The 24054-nt window shown below is 53.0% G+C and overlaps 7 protein-coding genes across 7 annotated transcripts; 1 reads left to right on the forward strand and 6 right to left on the reverse strand.

Annotated features, from left to right (window-relative positions):
- Positions 1-601: 601 nt before the first annotated feature.
- On the reverse strand, positions 602-2061 carry BBA_01656 (amine oxidase; the record flags this gene model as incomplete). The annotated part of the gene is made up of 2 exons (XM_008596753.1): positions 602-1666; positions 1750-2061. The coding sequence occupies 2 exons, from the start codon at positions 2059-2061 to the stop codon at positions 602-604; spliced, it is 1377 nt and encodes a 458-aa protein (XP_008594975.1).
- Positions 2062-2762: 701 nt separating this feature from the next.
- Positions 2763-4825, reverse strand: BBA_01657 (prolyl oligopeptidase; the record flags this gene model as incomplete). The annotated part of the gene is made up of 3 exons (XM_008596754.1): positions 2763-3870; positions 3925-4670; positions 4724-4825. The coding sequence occupies 3 exons, from the start codon at positions 4823-4825 to the stop codon at positions 2763-2765; spliced, it is 1956 nt and encodes a 651-aa protein (XP_008594976.1).
- A 1658-nt stretch (positions 4826-6483) lies between these two features.
- On the reverse strand, positions 6484-7587 carry BBA_01658 (CAS1-like protein; the record flags this gene model as incomplete). The annotated part of the gene is made up of 1 exon (XM_008596755.1): positions 6484-7587. One exon carries the CDS (start codon positions 7585-7587, stop codon positions 6484-6486), a length of 1104 nt encoding a protein of 367 aa, XP_008594977.1.
- A 2786-nt stretch (positions 7588-10373) lies between these two features.
- Positions 10374-11546, reverse strand: BBA_01659 (uncharacterized protein; the record flags this gene model as incomplete). The annotated part of the gene is made up of 1 exon (XM_008596756.1): positions 10374-11546. The coding sequence occupies one exon, from the start codon at positions 11544-11546 to the stop codon at positions 10374-10376; it is 1173 nt and encodes a 390-aa protein (XP_008594978.1).
- Positions 11547-13994: 2448 nt separating this feature from the next.
- BBA_01660 (MAP kinase kinase skh1/pek1) lies at positions 13995-15881 on the forward strand (the record flags this gene model as incomplete). Its single annotated transcript, XM_008596757.1, has 1 exon — positions 13995-15881. The coding sequence occupies one exon, from the start codon at positions 13995-13997 to the stop codon at positions 15879-15881; it is 1887 nt and encodes a 628-aa protein (XP_008594979.1).
- A 372-nt stretch (positions 15882-16253) lies between these two features.
- BBA_01661 (expression library immunization antigen 1) lies at positions 16254-17121 on the reverse strand (the record flags this gene model as incomplete). Its single annotated transcript, XM_008596758.1, has 3 exons — positions 16254-16275; positions 16375-16894; positions 16980-17121. 3 exons carry the CDS (start codon positions 17119-17121, stop codon positions 16254-16256), a joined length of 684 nt encoding a protein of 227 aa, XP_008594980.1.
- Positions 17122-20150: 3029 nt separating this feature from the next.
- BBA_01662 (NUDIX domain-containing protein) lies at positions 20151-24053 on the reverse strand (the record flags this gene model as incomplete). Its single annotated transcript, XM_008596759.1, has 4 exons — positions 20151-20797; positions 20874-21484; positions 21954-23934; positions 23984-24053. The coding sequence occupies 4 exons, from the start codon at positions 24051-24053 to the stop codon at positions 20151-20153; spliced, it is 3309 nt and encodes a 1102-aa protein (XP_008594981.1).
- Between the last annotated feature and the right edge of the window lies 1 nt (position 24054).

Raw genomic sequence — 24054 nt, forward strand, 5'->3', positions numbered from 1 at the left:
TTTTGTTTTTTGTCTTTCTTTTTAACTTGTTGGCTAGAAATGATGCAGTTACTGACAAGCAGCAGGAAACGCTATATACTGAATTACAGCCCGACTTTCAGTATGAAGTTGTCATGTCCCAATGGCATATTGTATGGCGGCACGGATTTTGGAAACAGGTAGCTTTCAAACCATAAACATTATGCGGGAAATGAGGCATGATACAGACTCAAAGAGAACATTAATACACTTGGACAAAGTTTGGGGTTTTCCTTGTCCGTCATGTCCGTAAAGACCGTCCCATTCAATGCTGCTACTCCTTCATTCGTCTCCTGCATTGCAGCACGCAGTTTCTCATTCTTCATCTTCATCTTGATAGCATGACGGAGATTAAGAGGTGGGAGAATTTTATACAAGTTGACGTCAAAAGAGAGCCCAATCCCAGTGGATGCGATGGCACTTAGATAGAAGAAGGGACTGGTGATGTTCAGCACCGACTTTTGTCAAAATAGCATCAAAATCGAATTTGCGGGCAGCTCCTGGTGTATATCGTAGCTTCTTGTGCCTCCAAAGCTATCAATAGCTCTATTGCAACCAAAATCACTGTCGAATTACAGCCGCTTCACAGGCGTGGAGCAAATTCAACGGCATTCAAAGTGTCCAAAACAGCCAGAATCTCGGCCGCTGCTCTTTCTCCAGCCTCCAGTGCGCCCTCCACATGTCCCTTCCACATGATGCTTGTGTCCGCACCAGCAAAGTGAATATTGCCTTGCGGACGCGCCCACACATCATCTCCATCGACGCCGGCCTTTTTCGCAGCAGCAATGTTCAAGGACTTTTGGCCGCTGACCAAGGGATTCTCGTCCTTTTCAATAATTTGCACAGCGCGCGGCATGTCACCGCCAAAAATGGTGTCGAGATGTTGAATGATGAACGTCTCGCGCTCCTCCTCGGACATGAGCCACAGCCACATGCCTCGGGCCTGCTCGCCGGATAGCTGGCAGGAGAGGGAGTGTAAAAGACCATCCATTTCAATTTCGGTCGGACGAACCTGCGAAATAGGCCCGGTGAGACCCTGGGCGTAGCCGGACAAACCACGCTGCTGCCACCAGGGATGGTCAAAGACGACGTCGACAGAGGTGCTGAATCCCTGCTCGTCTCGCATGGCCTCCCATTCAGCCGCCATTGCGATTGAGGGGGTTATTTGAAGGGCACCGCACATCGGTAGAGAACCAGCGAGCGCAACCTTGGAACCGACAAACACGTCGCCAGTCTCGGTGTAGATGCGGCAGGTGGTTCCTCTCGCTCGCTCAACATGGGTGACTTTTTGTTCTAATCGGATAGTGCCTGGGCTGAGACGCTGGGCAAGCGCCGCCGCTATTTGCTGTGAGGACTCGGAAATGGCAAAATCGTCACCGCAGCCGTTGATGTTGTCGAGGAGGGTGAGCAGCCCGCCGCACGAGGCACAGTGCGACAAGAATTGGGATGCGCTGACGTTGTGGGAAGACAAGCCAAAGACGGTGCGCGTCCACATGTTGGCCAACTTTTTCACGGTACCAGTTGCGCCGTATAAAGAAACGAGCTCTTGGACAGTCATTTCTGCGTGGCAAACATTCGATTGCCGTGAAAGAGTGTCTAGAATGCCCTGTTGGACTTGACACAGAGAGGCTGCGTCTTTAGCATCGAGCTAAAAAATCAAAGTGTCACATTAGTATACTGTTGAAATGAATGCACAAGAAGTTTAATTTTTTCTTATTTTTTTATACTCACAGCAGGCTGCTCATGATGCTCAAAAGGCTCAAATCCCTCTAGGACCGTTTTGCCTTGTCGTGGTCGCGACTCGTCGAGTAGGCTAAACTCTGTGGCGAGAGCATGCGTGCGCGGGTGCTTTTCGCTATTGTAATGGTTGTTGGTTGACGTTGGGCCGCCGACACGACCAGATGCTTCGAGGACAATGCAAGAAATACCAGATTGTTGGAGCTTGTAGGCAGCGTAGAGACCACTTACACCAGCGCCAACCACAATCACGTCTGCGGCGCGGGCCGGGATTTTAGCCAGAGTATCTTGTGCCAATTGTGTCATTGTTGTGAGCTGTTGGTGTCTTTGACAACTTTGTCAGGGGTAAGAAATAGAGGCAAAAGACGCATTCCAGAATATCTTGTCAATTCAAGTCAATTGGGCCTTGGGCTAGGGGCGCCTAACATCTATTCTTGCGGGATACTGGCAGCTTCAAGCTAAAATTACCCAACAGTCGACGACGGGCGCCGACACTAGGAGTTCGGCGACTTGCCGCCTTATGTATCGGAACCCTTGCGCTTCGATTCATCACACGTGTGTACATTTCGGAAGCCAATGCCGTGCAGCTGTCAAAACTTTGTCAGATTTGGGCGGTTCCCCGTAAGCAGCCCGTGTTAGCTCTTACACAAACTCTAGCGGCGTGAGGCGGGTTCCAGGCACGGGCGCACATCGCGCAAGCTCCTGCTGGAAATAGGACTCTTTTTCACTGGTCTGTAGACCATAACAGAGGATCCTCGCGTCCGGAACAGGCCTATTCGCCGAGGTGAGCAATCATTTCATTGGCCGCCCATGGCGCGACTGCACGTCAGGGAAGCCGGCGTACACCGTACTTGGAGCCTCACGAATCTGACATGCACTTTGGTCCACCAATGGCTGCCATGATTATGTTAGCAATAGTAATCTGTCACTTGTACAACATTTGTACTGTTTTAAAAGAAGCAGCATTGCAACCTCGATCAGCAGCAATAGATAAAATAGTACCACACCTAGATCTTGAGTAGAGTCCTTCTCCACCAAGCCTCTTCCTCGGCGAGGTACGTTCTGACACTGTCTGGCTTGCTCAGCATATGGCCCTCTCCCGGTATCTCCACGAGCCTGACTTGGCCGCCTTTCTTCTTGACAATGTCATGAATGATGCGCGCCTGCACGATCGGCACAACAGTATCCGCAACGCCATGCATAAGTAGCAGAGGTGACTGAATCTTGTCCGCATGGTACCGCGCACTGCGATCCTTGTAAATGCACTTTTTGTCTACCTCTGAACTTCCCTCGGGAAGTAGCAGAGCGCTCGCATAATCCGATTCCAGCTTGTGCGTGTGCTCGTCAAACTGTACGAGATCACTGATACCGCATGCGCACACGCCGCCGGCAAATGTGCTGGGATACCGAGTCAAAGCCTGCAAGGTGTTGTAGCCACCTGCGCTGCCACCCGTGATGCCGACAGCCCCGGGGCGGACGCGACCCGTCTCAACCAAGTGCTCTGCAAAATCGGCAACGTCGTTTGTGTCTGACACGCCCCATCGGCCATAGAGATATCGTCGATACGCGCTGCCGTAGCCAGTCGAGCCCACATAATTTACGGTGAGAAATGCATATCCGCGCGAGGTAAAGTATTGAGCACGCAGATTGAAGCCACTGTTGGCCATACCAGTCGGGCCACCGTGAGCGTAGACGATGAGCGGGGGAAGGTGGCCTTCTCTGGCTGTAAACTTGTTGTTGCGTGGCATGTATAGAAATCCATGGGTTTGCCGAGGCTCGCTACGCGATTGAATGGTTGTGTGCTCCGGAATGGACAATAACCCATCTGCAAAGTCGGAGCCGGATAGACCGGCGGTTCGAAGCAGTTTGTTCTGCTTTGAATCGTCTATGTCGATTTCAAAGAGGGAGTTTGCCGTCGTCGGCCCCTTAGCGACAACCAGGGCAGATGATTCATTAATTCTTGATACGCAATCTGCGCCAATCGCGGATATTTCTTCATCTCGTGCAACTTGCTTCCAAGATTTCTGCTTGAGGTCAATGCATAGGAGTCGGCATGTGCCATTGGATACCGCAGTCACAAGCAGATGACGACTGGATAGTGGCATATATGTTCGACTTGCACAATTAGTCAGAACCACTCTGTAGCAAAAGTCTCAAAACAAGACACACCTTGATTCAGCAAGAGACGATTCCCCCAAATCAAATCTCGTTAGCCCAAGAAAGTCAATGTGGACGGGCTTGCCATCTTCCGGAGCAATCCTAAAGAGTTGTCGGTGGCCACCAGTCTCTTGCGAAAAGTACAGAGCGCCATCGGGGCCCCAGTGAGGCTCGCACACGCCCTCATTATTTCCTCCCGCTACGAGCGTCTTGTTCTTGACCGTGGCATCGCTACTGTCCCAATCAGCGCTGCACAGCTTGGCCATGTCAAAGAGCATCTCGGGATGGTTCCACTCCAGCCAAACAAGGCGTGTGCCGTTGTCACTGAATCGAGGTTGAAAGTAAAAGTCTGCCCCGGAGATGACGCGCTTCACCTTTCCAGTTTCGACATTGATGGCGGCAATGTAATTTTCGACACCAGATGGGGTGTTGTGGGTGTGGTCCTCCTGGATAGCCAGCACCCAAGGCGACGTCTTGTGCGCCGTGAAAGAGCCATATCGCAAAACTGTCGAGTTCTGAATGACAGTCGTATCTTTACACGTATCCGGGTCGATTATTCTGACAGTATTATCTGTATTCGAGAATATAAGACGGCCATCTGGCAGCATCTGAAGCGCCTGGACGCCATACTCGTAGACAGTGTTGCCCACGCTGCAATGCTTTGGCAAGATGTCGACGGCACCGTGACCAGTCATTTCCATAATGGCCTTCCTGCCAGTTCCATCGCTCTCGAGGAAGAATACCCTCCCCGTCTTGCTCTGCGGTATGTTAGATGGCTGGCACTTTGGAGCATCAGACACGAGTGGCTTACGCAAACACGGGGCGCCGTCAGGCTTCGCGCACCAGAGGCGACTGATTCAATGGAAATGGGCGATTCCCAGTCTCCATGGGGTACAACTTTCTTGATGGCCATGGTGCACAAATTCTTGGATCAACAAATACCACGCCGTTGCCGTGATGGAAATATGTTTGGCAGGCACATTGATGTGAAGCTTCGAAGCGGGGGTCGCACCGATCCATGTCAGGGCACCAACCAGCAGCACCTGGCTTGTCAAGCCAGCTCACCACCAAAAGCGGCGAACAGTCTTTGTCACCCGCGTGCAGCAATCAGGCAACCAGGTAGGTTCTGTCTCACTGTACAATTCGGCGGGTACAACGCCCTGTCTTACAGCTAGGTATTTGACCACCTTGCCTCTGTTAAAGGCCAAAAGTGCCCTGAATACGCGTCACTGTATCCTCAGCTGCCTCTCGGGGCTTATTAGGTAGCTTCCACGCCACGGTAGCTTCGTCCCATCGGCTGCACGTATCTCAAGCAGAGGGTAGCCGAGTCTGGCGAGTTTCTCACATGACAGAGCCTGGCGCAGTCGAATGGCAGATTTATTGTGACATGTAGGAGCTGAAGTCGAAGCTTATTGTCAGCAAGCGATACAGCGCCCCAAACCCGCGAGAGCGTCTTCGTGGCCGTTCAACGTTGGTGGTGCTGCGCTGCTGGTGCTCGCTTTCTCTACATTGGGCCAGAGACCGAGCTCTCATCAAGTATCAATAGGGCTTCGAAATATCCTGCTGTCGACTCGATCAATGTAAATCTTTTCTTTCCAGGCGAGATCCCCTTTTCCTTTTCTCCATACCTTTCTTGCCCTGACCCGACACTAAGAATCCCAGGCGCGCCTAGAATTTATCATCGAGTACATTGTTGGTCAATTACCTCCAAAGTATTACTCAGACATTCTCTGAAAGAAATCATTTCCATAACAACAAGACTATCATAGTTGTGACAGATCTTCTTCCAATTATGCCGCAGTGACTACGCCCACTAAGATCTGCCGCGAGGGCCTCAACAAGACCACGACTCACTTTTTTAGTTCATGGTTGAAACGCATGAGCCGGCGACTTGTTTGCGTCATTAGCCGTCATTCATGCAAGACTTTCAGCATCGGCAATGCTCCGCCGATTGCGCATGAATGGGGCAACGATCACGTCAACCACGTCCGCCGCATTGGTTTCATGCGTGTCAAACACATGGCGTGGATATCTGACCTTCCAGGCGCGAATAAGACGCATCGCAAAGTCAACTGTGAGTTTTTGAATTCCAATTGGTCAACTGCTCTGACTGAAGCAGGCCTGACTTGTAACATGATCATGGTAATACAGCATTCAAGAGTACATATGAATGGGCTCCCAATAATTGCTACTACTCGAGCTGAATGGGCACAGGAAGACGGTACAGGATACTTGAATCCACCAAATGATTTCCTGTTTCACAGTCAAGTATCGAGTTTCACCATGTTTACGAACAGCCAAAACAGATCATTTTCAAACAATCTCGTATATTCTTCATTATCAATGCTAAGCACACTATAAACTCAATACTCAAAGGCTAAAAGCATTACCAAACTCGCAATAGCAGCAGATATTCATTTTCCCTTTCGCCGTGGACTAATCACCATCACTTGAAGGTTGTATCGCACATCTTTCCGGCTCGAATCCTCTCATGTATGAGTCCACAGATCAAAAGAGCCGGACCATGTAGGTTTTCGTAGTCCAATATAGAACGGAGTTGGCTTGTGTGCCTTAGGCTTTCCATGCAACAGCGCGGCGGTTGTTGTTGCGGTTGCGACCGTTGCCGCGAGTGTTGCCAGTCTCCTCTTCTTCCTCCTCCTCCTCATCGTCATCGGCGGCGTTGCCAGCACCGTTGCGGCCAGCACCGTTGCGGCCGGCACCCTTGCGACCAGCACCAGTAGCAGGAGCAGCACCGGCACCAGTAGCGGGAGCAGCACCGGTAGCAGGAGTGTTGACACCAGCGCCAGCACCAGTAGCAGGAGTATTAGCGCCGGCAGCGGGCACAGCACCGGCAGCGGGCACAGCACCGGCAGCGGGCACAGCACCGGCACCAGCAGCGGGAACAGCATCGGTACCAGCAGCGGGAACAGCACCGGCACCAGCAGCGGGAACAGCACCGGTACCAGCAGCAGGAACAGCACCGACACCGCCAGCAGCAGGAGTAGCAGCAACACCGCCAGCGGCGGGAGTAGCAGCAACACCACCAGCGGCGGGAGTAGCGGCGGCGACCATTTGGACGGGGACAACACCGCCAAAGGGACCGGCGTTGGCAGGGTTCTGGCAGCGGACGAGGCAGACACCAGTCTGGCCACCGGCGGTACCGGTGCACTGCTGATTCGCAGGGATATCAGCCACCAGAGGGTGGTCGGTGGCGCTTCCCTGACGGTTGCGGCCGCGCTGGTTGCCATCGACGTTTTGCGAGACCTGAATGTTTTCCCAGGTGGTGCCGGTGCCGTCGGCGTTGATCATGCACGTGTAGGGGCCGGCACCGTCCGAGTTGACCTGGTGAAGGGTCATGGTCACCTTGCCGCCGGGCGTGACCTGGGGGAGAGTGCCTCCAGTCTCGGCCATGATCTTGCTCATGCCGCTTTCGAGATCGTTGGCGCCCTGGCCGACAGTCTCGCCCAAGGTATCAGCAGAGGCACCGCGGAAGCGGGTGGCGTCCTGCTGGAAGGGGTTGCGTCTGGTTCCGTCACGGGGAGTCGAAGTGACGATTCCAAGGGCCATGCCCTTGCCACCGGCGTCACCAACAGCGTTGGTGATGGCGGCGTGGCCCGAGACGAGCCGGGCAGCCACGAGCATGGAAGCAGCGAGGATAGACTTGACGGGAGCCATTTTTGTGAGTTTGTCTTTGTTTTTGGTGTGGGAAAGAGGGAAAAGAGAGTAGTAAAAGATTGTCTTTGATATTAAGTAGTGCAGTATTAAAGACCTGACCAGCAGGAGAGAAGGTGTGAAGAGAAAATGAGTTGCTGGTTGTGAAGATGTGAAAGTGGTGATGGTGATGGAGAAGATTCGAGCAGGTTATCGGGAGGATAAGGCCGGATTTATAGCTCGATCATTCAATCGCCGAGTCCCATTTCCATCTCGTCCTGGTATTCTCAGCTGTCAGTAGCCAAGGACATGGGCCATAGGGCCGCAGCAGCAGAAATCATGGAGCACGAAACAGGTTCAAACATGGAAGGGATCAGGAGCTAGCCAGCTCTCTTGGGTGGTCTCTGCAACACCTAAGCAGTCGCGACTGCACGGAGACAAAGGTCCCGAGAAGAGGACAACCTCATTTCGCGATGGAGGCCGCAAGTGGCAAGGTACACACCAAGCGGCCTTGCCTGGCAGGCAGGTAGACCGATACCCTAGCATGTAGGCAACCTATGGGGCTAATGAGGGAGGGGGCAAAGGAGCCTGTTAGAAGGCTCTATGCGATGCGAGGAGATGTGTCATCGGTTTCTTCATGCAGAGATACCGGCAAGGTGACCAGCGGCAAGGATGGCGAACGTGACCGAGGGAACTGGACCAGGGCGTCCGCCCCATACTATCTGCCGCGACATGGAAGATGATTGGGCAGTCTCAAACATGGCAGTTTCTGTATGGAAACGAGATTGGAAGTGGAAGTGAAGAGAGACAGGACTGCCTCACGATGGACTGCGGCACTGGCGACAAGGACAGTTTCAAGGGACCAAAATAGGACCTGGCCGCTACCGCAACTGCAAGACCATAGCCTAGTCGATAGAAGCTGGCTGGAAAAAAAGACAGTATCGAACACTATAGGAAAAATAGACTGAAGCAGAAATAATTTGGTGTGTTGGCTTGATCATCTGAGGATGGAGATTTCGTTGATGAGATGTCGTCCCAGGCTGGTCCAAGCGGTCGACTGGATGAGGGTTGACAGCCGCCTCATGCCGAGCACGGCCTGCCGACGTCACGGTGTATCCACATGTTCTGATAGATATTGACTATTTTGGACAAGTTTCTTTTTTACTTAATTTTCATTTATCCATTTATTATCAACTTTTTTTTAGTTCATCTCGGGGAACAGTGTTTTGAACAAGAAACCCGGAGTACCGTTGCTGCGACTTGAACGCCAAGGGCCATCCCCGTTCGTGTCAAGTCTGACACACCAAGATGTTCTGACGGGGCCAAGCCCACAACCCCAGGTCGCAGCCTACTCAATACGGGTAAGTTTGGGGCGAACCGATGGGATTGCCATCGATAGATAATATTACAGGGGCCAGTTAAATGAAGCTAGCGAGCGCCGAAAACAACCCTTTTTTTTTGCCATCTTTTACGCTGTGTGGGGGGCAAAAAACGTCAGAGTGCATCTGTAACCTGCTGGAAGCACAGCGTTTTGCTTGCCATGCTTTTGTAGCGATTACCATCATTTAATTTCAACACAGTTTCCACCAGAGTTTCCGGTTATCCAAAAGTAATACTTTAAAAACAAAAAATAAAATAAAACCCAGAATGAAAAATAGCAAGGGAGATTCCAGCAGCAGCGTGCAACTTCTCTCAAGCAAAACGAAAGAGAAACTGCTGGCGCGGTAAACAACAAACTTTGTTTCACATATAGCACATGTACAGCCTGGGTGAAGCATGAAGAATCTCGGGTTACGGTTTATGCGACATCGCCAAGGAGGAGGTGGAGGAGGAGGAGGTGGAGGCTGTGTCGACGGAAGCGAGGGGGGAACGACTTGATCTACGGGCGTTCAGGATCGTCCTTGTTCTACAGAAGCAGTGTTAATCCTATTTGACTTGTGGATAGGGGGGGCGAATTAAAAAAAGGAAATTCCAGAAACAAAAAGGCGCGCGACTTGGCGATTATTCTTCTCGGGTCGTCGAGATCCGGGTTTTGGCCTTGTTCTGCCCAACGAATGGGTGATGAGCCCTGATGTTTACTAACGCCTATTTTTCGTTCTCAGGCGAGTTTCATCGTCTCTGTTCCCCCTTTTTTTCTGCCAATCGCAAACCCAAACAAGCTACAAGTCGGCTCAAAAGACATTAGTTGTACTGGCCGAAAGCCGCCGCCGTCTCTGTCGATCCCATGACGATGATATTATGGTGCCGTGATGCCGCCCCTTAGAATTCCTAACAAAGGCAGCGAACGACAGGGTAGGCACGGTACTTTGGCTCAAAAGGCAGGACAAGTGGAAAATTAAAGTGGCGCGTTCAGAACAATTCCGATCGGGAGAAGTAGGTTGCATAATCAAGTGCCATTTGCTGGGAGACCATAACTAGCAGGCGTGTGTGGCTTCGCATTTCGCGCGTGACGGCGGATCGGGTGCCCTTCAGGCGCGGCGCATGACATTACGGTCACCCACATAGTTTGTCCCCAATCGCGCGCTGATCAATTAGCTCTGCAACAAAGCTGAAGAAGAACGCTAGGCAAACTGCTAACTGACCAGGTCGTGTAAACATTGTCGATTTCATTACGAGTGCATCTAAAAGTCATTGTTAGTTAGCAAGGTTAGAAACTTACTCACTTTCTCCTTCAACACTGCAAGACGTCAAACATAGCAACGCAAGTAAATAGACGGTAAAATGGATGGCATCGTGTGAGAATCATTAGTCATAAGATGCAAGTATGTACAGGTATAATCACATATATACAGCACCCTTATCCCCTCATGCTAGTCAAACCCCATTCTGCCTTTGGGCCGCCTTCTGGCGGCCTCGGCTGAGGCTTTTTGTATCTTGGATGAAACCTCGTCAGGGCTCCTCCGGTAAATGACACGCGACGCTGTTGCTGAGGTTCGGTTTCTGCTATATGCTTTAGGCGATTGTAACCGCCTTGTAGGCAAGGTTCTGAGGTTAGTGACCTTGCTGGGATACTCGAGATAATTGGTGGCTTCCGGTAATGGTTTAGGTGTTGCCGTTTCGGAATCCAGGGTATCGTAGGTAAGGGTATCATTGAGTTCATCTTCCGAGTATTGGATAGGCAGGTTGTTGATGTCCCAATCCTCGTCGTCTTGAGGAGTCATGGGCATATATTTGGAGTCATGGTAATCATCCGCTGGATCAACAGATGAGATGGTCTCGACAGAGTCGCAAGCCGACGTCAGTACAGTCTCGCCACTATCAGACTGCGATGTAGTATCATCTTCTTTTGAAAGATCTCGAAGGAAGCCCGGTAGTCTCTCCGACTCCGAGGCGGAGAAAGACGCAGATCGAGACGACCGGCCAGTCGAGGGATAGCTGGCGTCGTCAGACTCATCCAACGTGACAGCCTCTGAGTGTGGCGGGGATGGGGGACCATGTGTATCCATGGAACAAGGCTTGACGGCCATGACGGGACCGTTGGGGAAGATGTCGTCTTCGTCGAAAGACTGTGTCATGTCTTCGACATCGGTAAATTTGGTGCTATTGGTACAGATAGAATGGCTCTCGGAAACGGATGTATCCGAGACTGGTGATGGGCAATGCTGCTCGTCCATGTATTCTTCGGGGATGTAGCTCGCAAAGTAGCGAACGATGGAATCGTAGGATTTATTTCGGAAAAGCTGGAGGGCATGTTGCCACTGATCGGTACCCATCAACATGGGGTTGGCAATAATTTCGACGGCGAGAGACTCGAGGCAGCTATTAATTTCATTGGCGCGCTGGCATTTGCGCTCAGCCATCAGTTGGTGGAACTCGTCAGCGTTATCGGCCTGGTTGGAGAGCTCGAGAACATCATGGTGGAAGGCCCTGGGGTCCTGGAGAGCAAATGTAACGGTGTTGTATTCATCGTGGAGGGTACTGAAGAGGTCATCCCTCTTCATGTTAAACTTCCAGGCGGGCCATGCCCAGCCTGGTTCGTCCATTATCGGTCGAACAATATGGTCTTGCCCACAAACGTGGACGTGTGGTGAGAAGGGTGAGAAGAGTAGAAAGAGTGAGAGACGTGTCTAGACGCGCGAGCCCGGTATCATTGGTGGACTGGGCTCATCTAGAGCATAGTAGTAGTACTGATAAACATTGCGAATGTAGTTGAGTCCAGTTGAGCGAAGATGCGTGGAAATCGGGGGCTCGAATTCGATCAGGAGGCAGTTCTCACACAGTTTGACAGACTTAGATTCCTTGACGAAATCAAAGCCAGAGGTTGTGGGGGGGCCATTGACTACCCTCCAGACACGAGGTTGAGAGCGTGCAGGGAAGCGAGCGCAGGGTTGCCTGAGGCAGAAAGCGGTGAATGTTTTGATTGGATACAAGTGGCGGTGGGAGCTCCGCTCTTGGGAGACTTTATCTTGAGCTAGTCCTCTTTCGCCTGCGCTCACTTGGGTCGGCTTGCATTAGCCCTACAAATATAATTGGGCTGGCTCGCATTCATAGGCGCCAATCTGCATGACGCTAAACTAGATACGGCTTGGCGCGACGCAGAGTGGGCTCAGCTCTGATGCGAGTGGATGCTGGGCGACGCGACAGCCAACGAGACAGGCAAGGGGGGTCGGCGGTGGCACCGACCGCACCCTTCCAGGGAAAGACCTGCTGCCTGCCTCGTTGGCAGGGTTATCGAGAGGTTCGTGCAAGTAACTTGTGGCTAGTTGTCTTGATATGTGGCTGATGAACTTGTGGCGCACCGCTCCGTGCGCTCCCTCCCGTACGGCTGGCTCCGTTATTCATAGTAATGGCAGGATATCGCGACCGTGAACCTCGGCGCACTTCCATCCATGACCTCTTGCACAGTCGTCTGTTTCAAGAAAATGCGAGAGTGGTGAGCAAAACATGGTGTCTTGAAATTCGTGTGATTTCGGCGTCGCGACCTAGCTTCCACAGATCACGAGACAAGACAAGAGCAGGCAGCATTGCCATCTGGCAGCGGCTAGCGGCCGTGCCAGCCATGTCGAGGAGATGAGGGCCAAAAGCAGGTCAACAGGAATGCATGTTTTACGTTAGATACTAGTCCGTAGCGGCACGTCATCATAGACGGTTGCACAACAAAGAGTCGACGGAATGAGATTGTATCTGTGCGATGCGGAACGGACATTGATGATATAGTTGAAAGAGGTCGTCGCTATGCTGCAATCACGTGAACGGCGCTCAGGGCTGAGTCACTAGACCGCCTGTCGGCTCGCGATCCGTGGTGCCCGTATCACCTGCAAATGCCATGACGACGACGTATCAGTGCCACTGCGCTATGCACGTCACTATTCGATTTGCGATGCAACACCGATTTCACGAGGGTTCAAGGGATGAGGAGAATGGGAAGTGGCAACAGGTAACGAGACTAAAATTATGAGGCAACTAGGTGAGATGCTTTGCCACAGTGCCTCGCAGCAGACGTGAACAAACGAACGAGGGCACGAGGTTGTGTTGGAAAATGGCACAGTGAATGAGGGTACAGTGTCGATATGGAGTGGGTAAGGCTGACTTGTGCTTAATTCGCGGGAGCAACTGATAGAGTTGTGTACAGTTTTGTGTGGGAAGTTGGCACAGTACGGCATCTTTCAGCACAATTGTGACCAACTTTAGCCGCTAAAGAGGGGTTCCAACGCTTTCCATGGAAGGGCCTTGGGTAAATTGTTGTAGCAGGAAGAGACAAAATGGAAACAAGTGAAAGGGGGGTTCTGGAAATACTTTATAACCTCACTATTTCATCAACACATCATCCTCCTCGAAAGGAAAAAAGAGGTGTCCGATTCTGCATCTCGCACATCTCACACGGGCTGTGCCGCTCGGTAGCTAAAAACGCCTACCCTTGAGCGAATCAGGGTATTGGAAGACCTCGACGGATCCAGCATCATCTTGCACTGTGAATTGGCATTTCAACAGTTTTTAGTGACTCCTCCCCGCTAGCACCGGCCGCTAAACCGCCCACAGACTGCTGCCCACTGGATTGCTGGTGACTGGATCCAGCGTGAGGCTGAGAGGCCATCAGCAGGCCACCATACTGTCTCTTGTTGCGCATCTGACGCTGCTGTCCTCGCCGTGACCACTGAGTCGTTCCTGCATTTATTGTGGCCTTGGCCTTTGCATTTCATCGTCTTATTGTGAATTCTGATTCTGGACTTGTTTTACGAGTTGCACGCTGCCAACACATCAACAGACAATCGCCATAACTGCCCACGCTACCACAGCCACACAGCCTGGTTCTTGTTCCCCTCACCTCAGCTCCTCAGCTCCGCCAGCCAAGTGAGCCCGCCGTAACCACGCAGGTAGAAAGGCTGGTCCCAGCTGGCCACCACCTATCCGTCTCTGCCAGCCTCAGGCGCCACACCATGCACCTGCATCAGGCATCACTTTCGCTTCAGAAATTCTTCAGAACCATCGCAATGGCCGAACCCAAACCCGCGCCTCGGGAAGAGGCGACTGAGGAGAGGACTGAGCCGTTTTCACAGTCCGAGCTCGACGCCCGCGTCCGCAACGTCGACGTCGGGACCCCGAGCCCGGGCTCCGACGATGAGCATGTCCCTCTCGACGTTCTTTTGCTCGAGGACCATCACCACCGCCAAAACATTCGCCTCTTGGTCCGTCCTCTCGCCGAGCTGCCCAACACCATTCCCGTCGCGCCTCAGGGAGATAATTGCCGCTGGCTCGCCCTCCGCGCCGAGGTCGCCGCCCCCGAGCAGCCCTCGCACAGAGTCTTGGCCGTGACTCAGACCGCTCGCGACATCAAGTTTTCTGTGCGCATACCTGCCGATGTCGAGGAGGTCGATGCCTTTGCCCGTCCCGAGCTTTGGTGCGAGCTCTATTTCGATCCCGCCAGCGACAAGCTCATCCTTGTCAACCGCTCCGACGTTCCCATCGCTCTTGTTCGTCTCTCCCAGGTAGCTCCCGTCAGCCCATCCTTGAACGACTACCGCATCGTCTACCCTCACGTCACCAAGTCGCTGGAACCCGGCACCTGGCGCATCAAGGTCCACGATGCTGCTGTTTTGGATTTTAGAATTCTGGAGAAGCGTCCTGTCGTCCTCTACGAACAGCCAGCTCTGACTCACAGCCAAAGCACATCTTCCCGTGGTAGCTCCGCGCTAGTCTCGACTAGTAACAAGAGAGCCTTGACCCCCGATGATGATGATGAAGGTGACAAGCGCGTCAAGCGTCGCATCTCGCAAGTCGAAGGTCGTCCCTCAGATGGTGTGGTCATGTTTTTGAACCCTTCTGCGGATCCTCTCGTGTTCTCGCTACCCAATGGCGCCAAGAGGTCGGGCAAGGAGCTGTCATCGGGCAACACCAATGCTCTGCTTCAGGCCGAACAGGGTGATACAATATACATGACAGGCATATGCGAGCTTGATGAGTACCAACTCATCAAGCAGGAGCCCATCGCCTCGACGGCCCAGTCCGCCGTCTTTGTCGGTCGTTACTCTAAGCGTCCCGACAACATCGTGACCGTCAAGGTGCTCAAGACGGTGGTGAGCAATGCGGAGAAGCCAAATGTACATGAGCGCAATGTCATTCGCCAAGCCGACATGTGGCAACGCGAGTACCAAACACAAGAAAACCTAGAGCATCATTCCATCGTACGCTACTACGGTGGCGACGCCCGCTTTCTTTCGCTTTACATGGAGCACGTTGATGCCAAGGACCTGACTGTTCAAAACCGTTGGAGAAGCAAGCAAGACGACCACTTTACCGGGACCGCAAAGGACGCCGCCCGCATTTTGCGAGATATAGCCGGTGCCTTGAGCTACATTCACGGCCGCCAGCTCGTCCACAACGACATCAAGCCTGCCAATATCTTGTACTCTATGGAGCGCGGCGCCGTCCTGTGCGACTTTGGCATGTCAACCGCTACCTCGAGCCCGCCCGGCGGTGGCGGCACACCGTACTACATCCCGCCCGAGTTTATGGGGAGCAAACTCCGCGGACCGGCGGCTGATGTTTGGGCCATGGGTGTCACCATGCTGTACCTGCTGCGCAAGCTTCCCCTCCCGGAGAGCCGCGCCAGACCGCAAAACGGCAACCGGCAGCTTTACTGGCTGATTGCGGGCGTCAACAACCCGCAGATGAATCAGAGGTACGGCAATGGCCAGTCGGCCATGATGCAAATGCGCACCTGGCTCACCGAGGTGCACAATGCCGCGCATAGCCTCGACAGGGAGGACCGCTTGGAGCGCATCGTCAAGGAGATGCTCACCCCGAATCCTACGCAGCGCATCACAATGGCTTCCGTCTTGGAGCAGCTCACTCTAGAGCCAGTCGCTGTGACGGCTTAATGACCTCTTCTAACGTTTTTTACGACATGTTTGACATTTGTTCGGCTACCTGTTTGCATGTTTGCATGGGCTCTTTTTTTGCTATTTCTGTTTGCATTTTCTGTTTTGATTACATGATCGGGCATTTTGCATGTTACATGATTTACGCCGCACATTTCACATGGATAATGAGGTATGTCTTTGGACCAATGACGACTTGTTGAGAAGTTTTTTTCCCACTAACACCATGCAGTACATATAGCTCCATGTTGATGTTCATATTGTATGGTCGATACCCCTCGTTGTACATAACTTCTACAAGGCGCAATTGGTTTCGGGTGTATCTGGATGGGGGCAGTGATCGCCAGTCAATTTCCGTGCATATACGTTGCATCAGACAATTCCACTCATGAGGCTAGATTTACATTTGAAATACATCTTTTCTCATTTATAAAAGACAAATTATGCTCCCATCTGTACATTAACAATCGATTTTGCCATTATCAACGCTTACAAGCTCGAGCCCAGCGCAAAGAGAGCCGCCGCACCAACCACCGTCGCCAGCATGCCACCATTGACCGTCGCTGCCGCACCGGCGGCCGACTTGCCGCCCGCGCTCGCCGAAGGCGCAGCAGCGCCTGAGCCCGATGTGCTGGTGGCGTTGCCGCTCTCCTGGACCTTGTTGAGGGTGACGCCGCTGCCGGTGCACGTGGCGTTCTTTGCGTCCTTGGTGAAGCGAATGTCGGCGCAGTTGTAGAGCGCGGAGCCGCTGTTGCCCGAGGTGACAATCTGAATGGTGCCGCGGGTGCCTTCGGCGATGCCCGAGGGAACGGCGAGCTTCTCAACGCAAAAGGTGCCCTTGCCGGTCGTGTTCCACAGCTCGGGCGTCAGCGTCAGGTTGAAATTGGTCGTGTTGCCGCCGAGGCCGAGATTGACAAAGACGTAGGTCCACTTGTGGTGCAGCTCGAGCTCGAGAGGGCCGCCGTCGAGCGGCCAGTCGGTCGTGTTGCCCGCGCCGTACGGGACGCCGGCGCCTATTTTGTTTCGTTAGCGGGACAAAAAAGATAACGGAGGGAAGGGGGGGTTAAGGGAGCGAGGCACGCGCGCGCGGGGGCGTACATGGGTAAGTCCATTGGCTGTACTTGGCTTCATTCTCGGCGGCGAGGGTGTCGGCGCGCCATTGGGGCTGGGTCAGGCCGAAATGAGCCGTGACGGGCTGGATGGCGGCGGCGGCCAGGAAAAGAGCAGTTTGAGAGAGCATGATGTGTGTGTGTGTGTGTGTGTGTGTGTGTGTGTTGGTTCTGGGCAGCAGGGTGCGTTCCAATCTGAGAGAAGCTTTTCGTCGAGAACAAGAAGAAGACGAAGAAGGAAAAAAGCCGCAGAGGGAGGAAAGTAGCAGACGAGAGGGCAGTAGAGGTGGTTGGGATGGCAATGGAATGGCGAGAAGTGAACTGGTATATAAAGCCGTTTGAAACTAGCGCACCAAGCTTGCACGGGCTCGGCTTGCCACTTTTCGTTTGGCTTTCACTTGCTTGGAGAAAAAACGTTCACGTCGAGCGGACTGATTATTGCCCTCCATCACGCACATGGCAGGCAACTCCCCCCGTCTCCTTCCCCCCCGCGCGGTTGCCGCCATGTGCGCAGAGATGGGCCCCCGGGGTGTGTGCGCCGGCGCGCCCACAGTCGGCGTCCACTAGCGGGGGAGCCCAGACTTTCAGCTCTGAGAGGGTTTTTACTTTTTTTTTTATTTCTTTTTCACTTGTGCCATTCCCAGCCATCTGGAAAGTCGACTTGGAAGAAAGAATTATGGGGGGGTCTCAACTGATTTTCCTGTGCTATTGCCGCTAGATCCTTGAAGACATGCATGCATATCAAAGTAGGTATATAAGCTAGCTTTTCCGGAGGTGGTGGGGCCGGCTACCAGCCCATGCACGACATGTTTCCCTCCGGCTTGCAGCCCGATTGTACTTGCGCAGGGTAAACCCATATCTTTTTACCTTGCTTCTTTCACGTTGGATGCACTTTCGCTTTTGGCTTGTTTCAACGCATGCACATCATTGTTTCCCTCCATTTCTTGATCATTATGCCGCAGCCGCAGGGCTGAGAAAGAATTGAGACAAAGATACATCCGGAGGAGGGTCTAGACGCAGCCGGACGTGTGGGGCGGGGCTTGCTGCGGTGTACTGATAAAACTTGCTCAAATGCACGCAGAGCTATAAATTTTTTTTTTTTTACCCATTCAAGCTTCTTTTGCGTGGTGAGCGGAATGATGAGCTAACAGCCAATATTGCTCGATTAATTAGCTTTCCATCAACTTAATACAGTGGCACTCGACGTTGCATGGCGCTTTTCTGACCTGTCAGAGCAATTCGCAGCACTACTAATTCGGCAATGACATTACCAAGAATTTCTCTCATACAAACGGGAAAGAATCTAAATTGTGGTCGGATGTGAAAATGAGCCTATTCTCGACAGTTTCCATCCGTTAGTTCATGGCAAGTTGGGTATTCGTAAATAGGCGCGACCCGTCGTGGGCGGGCCCGCGATTCGCGCGGTGTAACGTAGAGGCGGGTGATTGATACGAAACGTTGCAGCTGTAAACAAAGACATTGTTCCTTGCCATCAACTGTGACGATGTAGTCACCTCACTCTTCCGCGTGTGGCTGGTTGCGACGGATTGATGGCGTGTGGGTGTGTGACGTCAGCCGCAAAGAAGGAGATGCTGTCAAACGACTGATTAGATGCGCGTATTATCCGGATCAATGCACATCAAAGCGTGATCAATGTCGATTTCTGACATTGCTGCCGAAAAATGCTCTGCTGCAGTCATTATGGTGTCGTCTAGGTGAAAAATCATGGGGCAAGCTAGGACGCGATTTCACTTGGCCGGGGAGACAAGGCCAAAGAGAACAACTAAGCAAACAAGTTTCAAAGGATGTCTACGCTTAACTTGTTCATTCTCATGTGGTTTGCTCCTTACAACTTCAATCTGCGCTGCCAGCTCGTCAGCTCGACATCTTGGCAACCCGAGCGGAATGTGGGAGATAAGGGACTGATGCAGACAACCCGTTCGTCTGCCATGCCGTGGGGAAGACGCATCTACTGCAGATCAATGTGGATCAGATCAGCAAACGGGCGGCAAGTCAAAACAAACCTACGAATTAAATGCTCATCATGTTTCCGTCAGATCGAACAAGCTTGCTCCTTACTCACGAAACACCATTGCGTTCTCAGCTTCACCCCTCGGGTAACATGAACTTTTCCCCTTGTCGCTAATCTGTTCAAGTCATGTCCAGATCCCGACTCGGTAAATTTCAGTACATTGTTTCATTTTCTTCTCTCAAGAATTTCGTGCAGTAGTAATATTGTATACTGAGAATATCATCATCTCTTCGGCGTTTGTCTGTGAAACACCTGCCAAATCTTTGTGTATTTTCTGCTTTGCGAGAATGTTTAGCAATCGAATTTCGACCAAAGCGGACATGAGAACTTTTCAAAAAAAGTCGTTCTGTTGGGAGCTCAATGGAGCCATCTACGATACATATACATACACTGGTAGAGCGCTTGTAACGCCCTAAAGTGTCAACAGATCGGGTTTCATAGAATTCTCCATTGCCAAGCCCTGCCCGTCTGAACGGTCGATCCGGCCGCCGAGCCATCTTCTAGCAATGCTGTAGAAAAGCCGAGACCGTCCGGAACCATTCCGCAGCATCACGGCGGTACACCGCTGTCCTCCGCCAGCCGCGTGATACTGGTAGTCAGCGCTTCAAACATAAAGATTCTCCAGAACCGCATCTCGAGACGTAATGTCCGCTTGTGTCCCGACATTTCTTTGATAAATTTCTTTCCATGCCCCATTTTAGCTTCTCAAGTACTACGACCGTGCGTGATTCGTCCTCAAAAGGCAATTTGACTGGTCGTGAGCCGCTCGGTGTTAGTTGCGGCTCCGGCCGTCGTTGTATGCCAGAACTAGATATTTTAGATACGCGTAGAGGGATAGGAAATGACGTACCACTTTGACAGCATATGATTGAGCGTCGAGGCTAAATAAAGGTGGCTCGGATAACGATGCCCTTTTGACTATGGCCGAGGGATCGACATGGTTTTATCTGCCGATTACTCTCAGGCTGTTGAAATTGCAGCAGTTTCTATTCCCGTTTATGTCGCCATCAGCGAACATCTATCGGTCTAGATCTAGTTGAGCTCCCTGAGGCTCTCGTATATCTTTGTAAAAAGTGACCACCATGTATGTCCAAGAGTAAAAAAAAAATGAAGAAGCCAACTCCCACTCTACAATTTCTCGAGACGGCCCTCCTTTGGCTGCGCATCCTCATCAAGCACCTCCTCGCGCAACCGCACCTCGACGCCCGTCGGGCCCTTTTTGCCAAACTTGGTCAGCACCACGTGCTCAAAGTCGCCGGCGCGGTCCCCTCCCGCGCGGCCCTCGAGCTCCGGCCCCGGGTAGGCGAGGCTCAGAACGGCGCGGCCGTCGCTCTCGCGCATGTACAGCGGCAGCGGGCTAATGACCTTGTCCGCCCAGGCAACCTGCGATGACGGGTGCGCGCGGCCCAGCGCCGTCTTCGCCGTCGGCACCTGCTTGACAAACCGGAGCAGCCGCCGCCGCTGCTGCATGAAGCGCTTCGTCTCCTCCTCGAGAGCGCCGGGCTTGCCGCCGCCGACGTGCCGCCCGACCGTGTCGAGGATAAAGTACTGCGGCGGGAACAGCATGACCTCGCCGCGGTTGGCCTGCTTGATCCACGCCTGCGGCTCCGCAAACAGCGCCGCCGTGTGCTCGATGCCGCCGTCGGGCGTCGGAATCACCATCTTGGACGGCACGTCGCGACGCGTCAGCGGGAGCAGGTACAGGTACATTTGCGTCGTGAAGCGCTTCGGCACGGTGACGGGCGTCACCCAGCGTGTGTAGGGAATGAGGGATTCTAGGCGGCAAAAGTCCGTTAGCATCGCGATCTGCACAGACTGTTGCAAGCCCAGCGAGGGTCCGCCACTACGAACCTGTGTCGGCAGTCGCGCCAATTGACGCGAGCCAGTCGCCAAACTTGATTTTGCGCGCATGAATCTGCTTTCGCGCATCCTCTCTCTCCTTCTCCGGGAGCTGCACCAACTTGCCGTCCTTTTTGGCCAGCAGGATGCCCGACTCCTCAAACGTCTCGCGAATGGCGCACAGACGGTATGCCGGCCCGTCACGGTGCTTGTCCGGGTCGCCCTCGGGCGGCACGTCGCCGTCGTGAAACGGATCCACGTTGCCGCCGGGAAAGACGTGCGCCGACGCAAACGACGTCGACGTCTTGACGCGGTGCAGCAGCAGGATCTCGTTGGAGGGCGACAGCAGCACAACGGACGCGCTGGGCCGGGGAACGGCAAGTTCGCCGTCCTTGGCCATCTTGGAGGGCTTTCTGGGTGCGGCTGCAGCTGCAGCGTCTGGAGAAGTAGTGAGACCGGAGAATCGCCGTCGTTGCTGATGAGAGTGTGGTGAGTACTGGCGCGCGCGATGAACAGAGACGGTCGGGATGGATAAGTTGGAGGTTGAGAATGTCGTGATGGAAGTCGTGGTGGTGATGAGTCTTCTGGTAGCAACGCTGGGGGTGCTAATTGGCAGTATTCGTCTTGCGACGATGTGTAGATGTGAATTCATGAGAAATTAAGCCTCGTCGGAGCGGCTATACTAGCTGTATACCCGTCCCTGGGTACGCTCTGGTGTACGTAGTAACTTAGTATGCTCAAATGCTTGTTTGCGGGGAATGAGCCATGCTACCGAGGTACGCCGGTCTTAGGCCGGGCGGTACATCTAGATGTATTGGTTTTAGCGGCTTCGCACGGGCTCATGGCAGGTCCGCGGCCGCCAATTTTCTGGTGCCGCTCGTCGCTTCAATAGGTTGTAGCCAGGCAACACCTTTAAGCTGAACAAAATGGTTAAATTATGTTCTACATCAAATGGCTACTCAAAAACATAGGCCCAATCGCAATGCCCATGTACAGGTGTAATGTTCCAAAACAAGCCCTAAACCGGCGCCGCGCTGAAAATGCAATGAACCACCTGTCTAAAAAAACACAATGATAGCGGCAAATCAATACCGTTTTCTTTCCTTCCCTCGCAAGTTGACCTTCCAGAGGCAGCATATGCTTTTCGACTCGCACCATTTCTTCACCTCCCCCGAGCTCACCTCATCATCGTAACCGGCCTTGGTAAGCGGTCCGCAATTCAACCAGGCAGTGAGGTCCTCGATGATGATTGGATCATATAGTAGTATCTTTTCATGCCAAGATGGCTGACTGACATCCTTGGACCTTGGTGCAGAAGTGACCGACTTGGAGATGTACTCAAAAGAGGCTGGTTTTTCAGATGTTGTTACTGCAATGGACAGCTCAGCATCTTGATCCATAGACAGAGACAGGTCCACGCCTTGCGAGGGTGAGGGCATTTCATCCTGCACTGAGGATGGAGATGCGGAGAGGGAGTCAAGTCCATCAGCATCTGATTCTGAATCTGGTATCTCGACTACCAATCTAGAACTTTTAGCTTTGGGACGTTTTGGGGTGCTAGGGGCCAATGCCGTGGAGTCTGGATGCAGCAGGGCTGCGGCGCAAAGTGAAGCAGATTCGCTCAAAGATGGCGCAGGTGCTGGTGATTTTCGTGGTCTACCGCGGGGCCGCTTGGGTGGACTGATGGGCTGCTGCGCTGACGGTGGCGGTTCCTGAGGCTGCGATGCACTGACCAATGACGATTCAGGCCGAGCAGGCGTCTTTACTGGCGATTTTGCCCGACCTGACTTGACAGGTGACCGTGTACTTTGCCCGGCCAGCGTCGAGGCAAATCGTGCGCCTGAAACAGCGACCTTCTGATTTCTGCCTTGCCAGCATTTGTCTAGTAGTGCGATTCGCGCTCCTCTCTGGCGTACATTCTTGAAACCATATGAAGAGACCGCGCCAGCCAGCTGTGCATCAGTATAGAGCTCGAACTTAGGGCGAGGCAGTAAACCCGGTGATGTAGGCACAGCAGGCACAGGTCCTGCATCCTGGGAGCAAGACTCTTCCGTTGGTGGCTCTGGAGTTTGATTTCCCTCATGAAGCACCTCTTGCGGCTTCAATGCATCCGAAAGGCTCAGAAAAGAATCCTCTCCGGTAGGGCTTGCTTCTTTGACGTAACCGAAAGGATCAGCCTGTGCCTCGAGAGAAGGTAAATCTTGCGACTTCTGAGCAAGTTCCTGAATACCCAGATCAAACACGTCACCAGCCTCATCGCGAGCCGCTGCGTCCCAGAGCGAACGCCTTGCTTCCGGCGGTTCGATGGCATCGCTGTTGATAGGCGTCGAAAGTGAAGCATAGTCAATTTCATTTGAATATTTCATTGCCCTAGCCAAGTCTCGCAGGAATCCCGGAGATTGTTCTTGAGCCAGCTGACTTGACGTTCCAAAAAGAAAGTCTTGATTTGCAACTTGGCGCAACGCCGCGCTGGGTGACAACAAGACTGGCTTGGGCGGCGGTTCCTTCTTCCGCGACTTTTTTGGGGCTTTGCTGGTACGCTTCCTCGTTTTCTTCGCAGGCGCGTTAGTCGCCGTGATTGTTGCCGTTTGAGCCTCTGCTATTGAGGGTCTGGTATGGGCTTCCTCCTCGAAGCCGGAGTCAGGCTGACTAGCAAGTTTATATGCGGCAGTAGCTAGACCTGTGATGGTTCGTGGTTTCTTCTTTGATGCCGCCTTTTTCTTCACGATCGCAGGCTCAGGGACTACCGTTGTGCCTTGTCCGGATCTCGTCGATACCGCGTCGATCAGCTTGCGTTTCCGGAATATGCTGCCGTCTTCGTCGGATCGAGTTGCTATAGTTGAGGCCGGCGTATCGTCACATTTGTAAGCTTCGAGGACCTTGGAAAGTGTATCGTCTCTACCGTTCTCTTCAGAAACTGGCTCAGACGCTGGAGGGCTGGCATTGTTCGGCTGGCTGACTCTCAGCGAGCTCTGTTTCGGCGGGGTCCAATCTAGGCGTCTTACGGGGGCCCTTTGTAGATTCAAAGACGTTTCCTGTGGCACAGTCCCTGCTGCTGAAGCCGATTCTTTGTCTTGAGAAGGCTCGCAAGTAGGGTTTCGGAAGTATTTGCTTTCGCTTACAACTGCTTGAGATCCAGCTGGAGAGGATGATAGCAACAGGGTCTGGCGTGCGGCCCCAAGAGTAGCGCATG

Source organism: Beauveria bassiana (genome assembly GCF_000280675.1).
Source record: "Beauveria bassiana ARSEF 2860 unplaced genomic scaffold BBA_S00003, whole genome shotgun sequence".
Taxonomy (NCBI): domain Eukaryota; kingdom Fungi; phylum Ascomycota; class Sordariomycetes; order Hypocreales; family Cordycipitaceae; genus Beauveria; species Beauveria bassiana.